This window comes from Phasianus colchicus, chromosome 36 (genome assembly GCF_987193195.1).
Source record: "Phasianus colchicus chromosome 36, bPhaCol1.hap1.1, whole genome shotgun sequence".
Lineage (NCBI taxonomy): Eukaryota > Metazoa > Chordata > Aves > Galliformes > Phasianidae > Phasianus > Phasianus colchicus.
Genome location: NC_143471.1, coordinates 2,737,121 through 2,748,524, shown reverse-complemented (window position 1 = coordinate 2,748,524; position 11,404 = coordinate 2,737,121). Strand labels below are relative to the sequence as shown.

Here is an 11,404-nt window from a genome sequence, read left to right as displayed (position 1 = left end):
GGCAGTTATGGAGCAGTTGTGGGGCTGGGGTTGGTTTGGGGGGGGGCTGCGGGGGGGGGGGGGGGCACCCAGCACCCTAAAATCCCTCCGAACCTCCAAATCCCAGTTTTTCACCCCAAAAAATCCACCAGCCCGTATTCCTCCATCAGCGCCGTTTTATTCTGGGGGGGGGTCACAAATTTTGGGGTCACCCTACCCGTATACCAGCACCCCCCCCCTCCCCCCCCCCATTTCCAAGCCCCTCCCCCACCTCGTGGACTTTTTGGGGGTCCCTCCATTTTTTGGGTTCCCCCCCAAGACCCCATAGGACCCCCAAAGACCCTCACAGGACGCCCCCAAGACCCCACAGGACCCCCCGAGACCCTATAAGACCCCCAGAGACCCTCACAGAACCCCCCAAGATCCCATAGAACCCCCAGAGACCCCTCTAAAACCCCATAGGATCCCCCAAGACCCCCCCCAAGACCCCATAGGACCCCCAGAGATCCCCTATGAGCCCTCAAGACCCCCCATAAGACCCCATAGGACCCCCAGAGACCCCTCTAAAACCCCATAGGACCCCCCAGGACCCCCCCCAAGACCCCATAGGACCCCCAGAGACCCCATAGGACCCCTCAAGACCACCCCAAGACCCCATAGGACCCCCAGAAACCCCTCAAAAACCCCATAGGACCCCCCAAGACCCCATAGAACCCCCTGAGACCCCATATGACCCTTCAAGATCCCCCCCCAAGACCCCCCCAGGACCCCCCCCAAGACCCCATAGGACCCCCAGAGACCCCATATGTCCCCTCAAGATCCCCCCAAGACCCCCAGAGACCCCCAGAGACCCCCCCCAAAACCCCATAGGACCCCCAGAAACCCCTCAAAAACCCCATAGGACCCCCCAAGACCCCATAGGACCCCCAGAGACCCCATATGTCCCCTCAAGATCCCCCCAAGACCCCCGAAGACCCCCAGAGACCCCCCCCAAGACCCCATAGAACCCCCTGAGACCCCATATGACCCTTCAAGATCCCCCCCAAGACCCCCCCAGGACCCCCCCCCAAGACCCCATAGAACCCCCAGAGACCCCATATGTCCCCTCAAGATCCCCCCAAGACCCCCAGAGACCCCCCATAAGATCCCCCCAAGACCCCCAGAGACCCCCCCCAAGACCCCATAGGACCCCCCCCCCAAAACCCCGATCAGACGAACTCCAGGTGCTGGGTGGGGGGCACCCCATAGCGTCCTTTGTGCTCCTCGAAGAGCCCCTGCAGGCACCTCAGGTACCTCCTGTGCCAGACCTCCACCGCCCCCGGGGGGGGGCACGGCAGGCACGGCAGATCCAGGGGGGGTCCCACTGTAACGACCCCCCCCCAATTAAAAATATATCCTCCCCATTAGGGAGACCGCAGGACCCCAAAACCCCAAAGACCCCTTTTTGACTCCATTAGAAGCCCATGATCCCTATGGGACCCCCCCCAAAATGATCCCTATGGGACCCCCCCCAAAATGATCCCTATGGGACCCCCCCCCCAAAATGATCCCTATGAGACCCCCCCCACGATGAGCCCTATGGGACCCCCCCCAAAATGATCCCTATGGGACCCCCCCCCAGAAATGATTCCTATGAGACCCCCCCCCCAAAAATGATCCCTATGGGACCCCCCCCACGACGAGCCCTATGGGACCCCCCCCCCAAAAATGATCCCTATGGGACCCCCCCCACAATGATCCCTATGGGACCCCCCCCCCCAAAATGATCCCTATGAGACCCCCCCACGATGATCCCTGTGGGACCCCCCCCAAAATGATCCTTATGGGACCACCCCACACACAATGATCTGTATGGGACCCCCCCCAAAATGATCTGTATGAGACCCCCCCACAATGATCCCTATGGGACCCCCCCCCCAAAATGATCCCTATGGGACCCCCCCAGGATCGTGACCCCCTCCCCAAAGCCCTAAAGACCCCACTGGGACCCCCCCCAAGACCCCAAAGAAAGACCTCATTGATCCCCCCCCTGCCGCTCTAAAAACCCTAAAGACCCCTTTGGCTCCATTAGGACCCCCCAGTGATCCCTATAGGACCCCCCCCAAATTCCAAAAGACCCCATTGGAACCCTTCCCCCCCCCCAGGACCCCAAAGACCCCATTGAGACCCCCCCACCAAGACCCCAAAGAAAGACCCCATTGGGACCGCCCCCCAAAAAAAACCCTAAATACCCATTGGAAACACCCAGAGACCCCCCCCTAAGACCCCATAAGACTCCCCAGGACCCCACAGAAGCCCTGCGAGGTCACATAGGGGCCCCCAAGACCCCATAGGACCCCTCAAGACCCCATAGGACCCATCCAAGACCCCATAAGACCCCAAAGACCCCACAGGACCCCCAAGACCCCACAGGACCCATCCAAGACCCCATAGGACCCCCAATACCCCATAGGACCCATCCAAGACCCCATAAGACCCCACAGGACCCCCAAGAACCCACAGGACCCCCAAGACCCCACAGGACCCCCAAGACTCCATAGGACCCATCCAAGACCCCATAAGACCCCAAAGACCCCACAGGACCCCCAAGACCCCACAGGACTCATCCAAGACCCCATAAGACCCCACAGGACCCCCAAGACCCCACAGGACCCATCCAAGACCCCATAAGATCCCAAAGACCCCACAGGACCCCTCAAGACCCCACAGGACCCATCCAAGACCCCATAAGACCCCACAGGACCCTCAAGACCCCACAGGACTCATCCAAGACCCCATAAGACCCCACAGGACCCTCAAGACCCCACAGGACCCATCCAAGACCCCATAAGACCCCACAGGACCCTCAAGACCCCACAGGACCCATCCAAGACCCCACAGGACCCATCCAAGACCCCACAGGACCCCAAAGACCCCACAGGACCCCTTTAATCCCTCACCCACGGTGTTTATGGGGCGGCGGAAAGGCAAAATCCCAAAACTGTACTGGAAAATCCCACGGGCGTGAAATAGGGGCAGCGCCAACCCCATAAGTTTCTGCAGCCGCCCCTGCAGGCGTCGCAACCCCGAACCGGGAGGATTTGGGATCTGCTCGAAGACGTCGTTTTCCCCAAAGGAAAACACCGGGACCAGAGAGGCTCTGTGGGGTGTGGGGGGGTTATAGGGTCGTGGAGGGTTTGGGGTCGGAGAGGGTGATGGAGGTGTTGGGGTGATGGGGGGGGGTAGGGGAATGGGGGGGGGATATGGGGGATATGGGGTCAGTGGGGGATATGGGGTGAGGGAGGGATATGGGGTCATTGGGGGATATAGGGTCACTGGGGGATATGGGGTTGGGGGCGGATATGGGGTTGTTAGGGGGATATGGGGTCACTGGGGGGATAAGGGGTCGGGGGGGGGATATGGGGTCGTTGGGGGGGGTTATAGGGTAACAAGGGGGTTATGGAGTCAGTGGGGGGGTTTTGGGGTAATGAGGGGGGTTATGGGGTCAGTGGGGGGCTATGGGGTGACAGGAGGGTTATGAGGTCAGTGGGGGGGGGGTTATAGGGTAACGGGGGGGTTATGGGGTAATGAGGGGGGTTATGGGATCAGTGGCAGGCTATGGGGTAATGGGGGAGGTTATGGGGTCGGGGGGGGGGTTATGGGTTAATGGGGGAGGTTATGGGGTCAATGGGTGGCTATGGGGTAAGGGGGGAATTATGGGGTCAGTGGGGGGGTTATGGGGTAATGAGGGGAGTTATGGGGTCAGTGGAGGAGTTATAGGGTAGTGGGGGGGTTACGGGGTCAGTGGGGGGGGTTATAGGATAACGGGGGGGTTATGGGGTAATGGGGGAGGTTATGGGGTCAGTGGGGGGTTATGGGGTCAGTGGGGGTTATGGGGTAATGAGGGGGGTTATGGGGTCAGTGGGGGGTTATGGGGTAATGAGGGGGTTGTGGGGTCAGTGGGGGGGTGTTATAGGATAACGGGGGGTTATGGGGTCGGGGGGGGGTTATGGGGTAACGAGGGGGGTTATGGGGTCAGTGGGGGGGGGTTATAGGATAACAGGGGGTTATGGGGTCGGGGGGGGGGGTTATGGGGTAATGAGGGGGTTGTGGGGTCAGTGGGGGGATTATGGGGTCAGTGGGGGGTTATGGGGTAATGGGGGAGGTTATGGGGTCAGTGGGGGGGGGTTATAGGATAACGGGGGGGTTATGGGGTCGGGGGGGGGTTATGGGATAACGAGGGGGGTTATGGGGTCAGTGGGGGGGGGTTATAGGATAACAGGGGGTTATGGGGTCGGGGGGGGGTTATGGGGTAATGAGGGGGGTTATGGGGTCAGTGGGGGGGCGTTACAGGATAACAGGGGGTTATGGGGTCGGGGGGGGGGTTATGGGATAACGAGGGGGGTTATGGGGTCAGTGGGGGGGCGTTACAGGATAACAGGGGGTTTTGGGGTCGGGGGGGGGGTTATGGGATAACGAGGGGGGTTATGGGGTCAGTGGGGGGGCATTATAGGATAACAGGGGGTTTTGGGGTCGGGGGGGGGGTTATGGGGTCAGTGGGGGGGCGTTATAGGATAACAGGCGGTTATGGGGTGGGGGCCCCGTACCCGTGCTGCAGCGCGATGCGGACGAAGCCTTTGCGCCCCAGAAGCTGCAGGCGCAGCCCCCCAGGGTGGGCGTCCAGCGATTCGGGGGGGCCCCCGACGGCGATGACGGCCACGTGCCCCCCCCCGGGGCGGCTCAGCAGGAACTCCAGGCTGCTACGCTCCGAGGAGACCAGACCTGGGGGGGGGAAGGGGGGGCACCCCAAAAATAGGGGAGGGGGCCAAAAATGGAGGGGGGGGACCTTAGTGCCCTTTGACCCCCCCAGACCCCCCCAACCCCACCAACTTTTGGGGTCTAGTGGGATTTCCTTGACCCCAATGGCCTTTGACCCCCCCAGACCCCCCCAACCCCCCCAGCTTTTGGGGTCCTATTGGGATTTCCCTGACCCCAATGGCCTTTGGAGCCCCAAATCACCCCAACTTTGGGGTCTATTGGGATTTCCTCGACCCCAATGCCCTTTGACCCCCCCAGACCCCCCCATCTTTTGGGGTTCTTTTGGGATTTCCCTGACCCCAATTCCCTTTTCAACCCCAAATCCCCCCAACTTTGGGGTCTATTGGGATTTCCTCGACCCTAATATCCTTTGACGCCCCCAGACCCACAACCCCCACAACTTTTGGGGTCTATTGGGATTTCCTTGACCCCAGTGTCCTCTGGTTCCCCCAGAACCCCTGAAACCCCACAACTTTGGGGTCTTATTGAGATTTAGAGACCCAAATGTCTTTTAGGACACCCTAAAACCTCAAAATTTGGGGTCCTATTGGGGTTCTGGGACCTTTGGTTCCCCCAGACCCCCTCAACCCCACCAACTTTTGGGGTCTAGTGGGATTTCCTTGACCCCAATGGCCTTTGACCCCCCCAGACCTCCCCAACCCCCCCAGCTTTTGGGGTCCTATTGGGATTCCCTGACCCCAATGGTCTTTAGAGCCCCAACTCCCCCAACTTTGGGGTCCTATTGGGATTCCCTGACCCCAATGGCCTTTGACCCCCCCAGACCTCCCCAACCCCCCCAGCTTTTGGGGTCCTATTGGGATTCCCTGACCCCAATGGTCTTTAGAGCCCCAACTCCCCCCAACTTTGGGGTCTTATTGGGATTTCATTGACCCCAATTCCCTTTTCAACCCCAACTCCCCCCAACTTTGGGGTCCTATTGGGATTTCATTGACCCCAATGCCCTTTAGAGCCCCAAATCCCCCAAACTTTGGGGCCCTATTGGGATTCCCTGACCCCAAAGCCCTTTGGAACCCCAAATCCCCCAACTTTGGGGCCCTATTGGGATTCCCTGACCCCAATGGTCTTTAGAGCCCCAAATCCCCCAACTTTGGGGCCCTATTGGTATTCCCTGACCCCAAAGCCCTTTGGAACCCCCAATCCCCCAACTTTGGGGTCCTATTGGGATTTCATTGACCCCAATTCCCTTTGGAACCCCAAATCCCCCCAACTTTTGGGGTCCTATTGGGATTTCATTGACCCCAATGCCCTTTTCAACCCCAACTCCCCCAACTTTGGGGTCCTATTGGGATTCCCTCAACCCCAAAGTCCTTTGGCCCCCCCAGAGCCCCCAACCCACCAACTTTGGGGTCCTATTGGGATTTCATTGACCCCAATTCCCTTTGGAGCCCCAAATCCCCCCAACTTTGGGGTCCTATTGGGATTCCCTGACCCCAAAGCCCTTTGGAACCCCAAATCCCCCAACTTTGGGGCCCTATTGGGATTCCCTGACCCCAATGGCCTTTAGAGCCCCAACTCCCCCCAACTTTGGGGTCTTATTGGGATTTCATTGACCCCAATTCCCTTTTCAACCCCAACTCCCCCCAACTTTGGGGTCCTATTGGGATTTCATTGACCCCAATGCCCTTTAGAGCCCCAAATCCCCCAAACTTTGGGGCCCTATTGGGATTCCCTGACCCCAAAGCCCTTTGGAACCCCAAATCCCCCCAACTTTGGGGCCCTATTGGGATTCCCTCGACCCCAATTCCCTTTTCAACCCCAACTCCCCCAACTTTGGGGTCCTATTGGGATTTCGCTGACCCCAATGGTCTTTAGAGCCCCAAATCTTCCCAACTTTGGGGTCCTTTTGGGATTCCCTGACCCCAATGCCCTTTAGAGCCCCAAATCCCCCAACTCTGGGGCCCTATTGGGATTTCATTGACCCCAATTCCCTTTTCAACCCCAAATCCCCCCAACTTTGGGGTCCTATTGGGATTTCATTGACCCCAATTCCCTTTGGAGCCCCAAATCCCCCAAACTTTGGGGTCCTATTGGGATTCCCTGACCCCAATGGTCTTTAGAGCCCCAAATCCCCCCAACTTTGGGGCCCTATTGGGATTCCCTGACCCCAAAGCCCTTTGGAACCCCAAATCCCCCAACTTTGGGGCCCTATTGGGATTCCCTGACCCCAAAGCCCTTTGTGCCCCCCACCCCCCACCTTTTGGGGTGCCCCCACCTCCACACATGACGTATTCGCGCCACAGGGGCAGTCGGAACCAGCAGGGCAGGGTGAGGAGGTGGGGCCGGAGCCCAGGGAACAAAACCCCAAATCCCGTGGCTTCGGTGCAGAAATTGGCGAAGGCTCCGGCGGCCAAAACCCCGTGGGGGTGGAAGGCAAAGAGGAAATTGCGGCGTGGGTCCAGCGCCGCCGTGCGCATCAACTGCGGGAACCCCAAAAGGGACGGGAACCCCAAAAAGGCGGGGGGGAACCCGGAACCCATTGGGGAAACCATGAACGCGTTGAGGAGACACCAAAAGCCTTCGGGGAACCCCGGAATCATTGGGGGAACCACAAACACTTTGGAGAACCCCCAAATCCCAAAACCCTTTGGAGGACCTCAAAACCCTTTGGAGGACCCCAAAATCCCAAAACCCTTTGGAGAACCTCAAAACTCTTTGGAGAACCTCTAAACCCTTTGGAGCACCCCAAAATCAATGGGGGAACCCCCAAACCCTTTGGAGAACCCCCAAATCCCAAAACCCTTTGGAGAACCTCAGAACCCATTGAGGAACCCCAAAACACAACGAGAAACCCCAAAACCCTTTGGAGGACCTCAGAACCCTTTGGAGCACCACAAAACCCACTGAAGAACCCCAAAACACAACGAGAAACCCCAAAACCCTTTGGAGAACCCCCAAATCCCAAAACCCTTTGGAGGACCTCAAAACCCTTTGGAGCACCCCAAAACACAACGAGAAACCCCAAAACCCTTTGGAGGACCTCAAAACCCTTTGGAGGACCCCAAAATCCCAAAACCCTTTGGAGCATCTCAAAACCCATTGAGGAACCCCAAAATACAACGAGAAACCCCAAAACCCTTTGGAGGTCCTCAAAACCCATTGAGGAACCCCAGAACTCAATGAGAAACCCCAAAACCCTTTGGAGGACCCCCAAATCCCAAAACCCTTTGGAGGACCTCAAAACCCTTCGGAGAACCTCAAAGCCCACTGAGGAACCCCAGAACACAACGAGAAACCCCAAAACTCTTTGGAGGACCTCAAAACCCTTTGGAGGACCCCAAAATCCCAAAACCCTTTGGAGCATCTCAAAACCCATTGAGGAACCCCAAAACACAACGAGAAACCCCAAAACCCTTTGGAGGTCCTCAAAACCCATCGAGGAACCCCAGAACTCAATGAGAAACCCCCAAACCCTTTGGAGGACCTCAAAAGCCTTTGGAGCACCCCAAAATCATTTGGGGAACCCCCAAACCCTTTGGAGCACCTCAAAACCCATTGAGGAACCCCAAAACTCAATGAGAAACCCCAAAACTCTTTGGAGGACCCCAAAATCAATGGGGGAACCCTAAAACCCTTTGGAGAACCCCCAAATCCCAAAACCCTTTGGAGCACCTCAAAACCCATTCAGGAACCCCAGAAATCAACGAAAAAACCCAAAACCCTTTGGAGGACCCCAAAATCATTGGGGGAGCCCCAAACCCTTTTGGAGAACCTCAAAACCCATTGAGGAACCCCAAAACCCTTTGGAGGACCCCAGAAACCATTGGGGAACCCTAAAACACATTGAGGAGACACCAAAACCCTTTGGGGAACCCCAAAATCATTGGGGGAACCCCAAAACCCTTTGGAGAATCTCAAAACCCTTTGGAGAATCCCAAAACCCATTGAGGAACCCCAGAACTCACCAAGAAACCCCAAAACCCTTTGGGGAACCCCCAAATCCCTTGAGAAACCCCAAAACAACACTTTGGGAGTCCCCAAGTCCAGCCCAAAAATCCTTCAAGGAATCCAAAATCCCATATAAAGATCCCAAATCCCCCTGAGGGCCCCCAAAATCCCATATAAGGACCCCAAAACACTTTCAGGGACCCCAACATCCCCCATAAAGGCCCCCAAAACCCACAAGGGACCCCCAAGCCTCCCCTAATAAAGTCCTCCTCCCCTCCCCAATCCCCCACAGAGGTCCCTAAGCCCCCTAAAACGACCCCAAATCCCCCTAAATGACCCCAAACCCCCACCAAAGACCCCAAACCCCCACCAAAGACCCCAAATCCCCACCAAAGACCCCAAATCCCCTACAAAGACCCTAAATCCCCTACAAAGACCTCAAACCCCCACCAAAGACCCCAAATCCCACCAAAGACCCCAAATCCCCTACAAAGACCCCAAACCCCATCAAAGACCCCAAACCCCCTAAAATGACCCCAAATCCCCACCAAAGACCCCAAATCCCTACAAAGACCCCAAGCCCCCTAAAATGACCCCAAACCCCATCAAAGACCCCAAAGCCCCTACAAAGACCCCAAATCCCATCAAAGACCCCAAATCCCCTACAAAGACCCCAAATCCCATCAAAGACCCCAAATCCCCTACAAAGACCCCAAAGCCCCTTTCACGGCCCCCAGAAATCCCCCTTTTGTGGTCCCTCACAAACCCCCCTTTGGGGACCCCTCATCCCCCCCCCCCCCCAAGCTCACCGAGATGGGGAAATAATCCCGGAAGTAGCGCCAGATCGTCCACTTCCGGACCCATTCGGAACGGCGCCCCCCTCGGCGGGGGGTGTTCCGGTCCGCCAACATCCAAAGGCCGTAAAGCAGCGCCGGCGCCCACAGCGCCCCCTTCAGGGCGAGCGCCCACAGCACGACACACACCTCGCCTAAAAATTGGGGGGGGGGGTCCACATTTTGGGGGGGGGGTCGCTCCCCCCGCCCCCACCCTTGAGGTACCCCCCGCTTGAGGTACCCCCCCCCCCCCCCAAGTTTAGGGTTTGTTTGATGTTTTTTTAATTGAGTTTATTGGGAAAAATGTGTTTGGGGGTTTGGGGATGGGGGGGGGGAGGGGAGGGGGGGGGTTGGAAGTTGGACCCCCCCGGGAATCCCCACCACATCGAGGCGCCCCCACCCCAAAAATCGCTTTAATTGGGGGCTCCGTTTCATCTCAGCCCCTCCAAATCCGACCCCCATCCCATAACGTGTGTGTGGGGGGGGGGGGTCCCACTGCCCCACTTCCATATGGGGGGGGGGGGGGGGAGGTACAGGGACCCCCAAAATTCCGATTGGGGGGGGGGGCACAAGGAAACACCCCCCCCCCCAAAAAAAAAACCCAAAATAAGCTCAGAGGTGCCCCCGCAGTATCCCCCAATTTGCCCCTTGGACCCCCCCCCAAATCTCCCCAGTGGGACCATAAAGACCCCCCCCCCTCCTTCTCCCCCCCCCACTCCAAGACCCCCCCCTTAGGAATCCCTCCACCCCCCAAAGACGCCCCCAAGACCCCCTTAGGACTCCCCAGTTGCCCCCCCCCCCCAATCACACACCCCGTGAGTCCCAAAAGACCCCCCCCCCCCCCCCCCGGGACCCCCCCCAAAAGCCCCCTTAGGACCCACGCAGTGGCCCCCTCCTCCCCCCAAATTTCACCCCCCACCTCCACAAGCCCCAAAAGCACCCCCCGAAGCCTCCTAGGACCCCCCCAGCCCCCCCTCAGGACCCCCCCCCCAAAATCTCCAGGACCCCCTTAGGACACCTCAGTTGCCCCCCCACCCCAATTTTATGCCCCACGACCCCCCCCCGAACCCTGTAACCCCCACAAGACCCCCCCAAACCCTCCTAAGACCCCTCCAGCCCCCCCTCAGACCCCCTTAGGACCCCCCTCAAAATCTCCAGGACCCCCCAGTTGCCCCCCACCCCAATTTTACCCCCCACGACCCCCCTCACACCCCGAAAGACCCCCCAAACCCCACCCCAACCCCCTTCTAAGACCCCCCCAAACCCTCTAAGACCCCTCCAGCCCCCCCTCAAACCCCCTTAGGACCCCCCTCAAAACCTCCAGGACCCCCTTAAGACACCCCAGATACCCCCCACCCCAATTTTACTCCCATGACCCCCCCCTCACACCCCCAAAGGCCCCCCCAAACCCCACCCCAACCCCCTCTAAGACCCCCCCAAACCCTCCTAGGACCCCCCCAGCCCCCCCTCAAACCCCCTTAGGACCCCCCTCAAAACCTCCAGGACTCCCTTAAGACACCCCAGATGCCCCCCCACCCCCATTTTACCCCCCACAACCCCCCCAAACCCCACCCCAACCTCCTCTACGACCCCCCTAAGCCCCTTAGGACCCCCTCCCAGACCCCCCCTCCCCAATTTCCCCCCCCCCCCTCACCCATGAGCACGAAGCTCAGCACCCATTGCAGCACCGCCGCTGTTTGCAAACGGCGCCGGAGGGGAACCCGCAGCGGAGCGAAGCGGAGGGGCATCGCTGGGGGGGGGGGGACCTTAATGAGGAGCTTTTAATTAACGAGAGAGGAAGGAAGGAGGAGCGGGGAGGGGGGGGTGTGGCTGCGCTGCCCCCACGCCCCCCCCAGGGGAGGTGTTGGGTAACGGGGGGGGGGGGTTTG

The 11,404-nt window shown here is 58.9% G+C and overlaps 1 protein-coding gene across 1 annotated transcript; it reads right to left on the bottom strand.

Annotated features, from left to right (window-relative positions):
• Positions 1 to 1,174: 1,174 nt before the first annotated feature.
• LOC116237707 (2-acylglycerol O-acyltransferase 2-like) lies at positions 1,175 to 11,273 on the bottom strand. Its single transcript, XM_090129297.1, has 6 exons — positions 11,170 to 11,273; positions 9,492 to 9,670; positions 7,010 to 7,214; positions 4,566 to 4,740; positions 2,919 to 3,118; positions 1,175 to 1,342 (listed from the first exon to the last, which is right to left on the bottom strand). Exons 1-6 carry the CDS (start codon positions 11,261 to 11,263, stop codon positions 1,188 to 1,190), a joined length of 1,008 nt encoding a protein of 335 aa, XP_089985423.1. The 5' UTR covers positions 11,264 to 11,273; the 3' UTR covers positions 1,175 to 1,187.
• Between the last annotated feature and the right edge of the window lie 131 nt (positions 11,274 to 11,404).

Coding starts and splice junctions, on each gene's coding strand:
- LOC116237707 (XM_090129297.1), bottom strand. CDS start 11,263: ATGCCCCTCCGCTTCGCTCCGCTGCGGGTTCCCCTCCGGCGCCGTTTG. Junction 4,741..7,009: donor CGAATACGTCATGTGTGGAG/GTGGGGGCACCC, acceptor TCCCCCCCCCAG/GTCTGGTCTCCTCGGAGCGT. Junction 1,343..2,918: donor CCGCCCCATAAACACCGTGG/GTGAGGGATTAA, acceptor GGGTCGTTACAG/TGGGACCCCCCCTGGATCTG.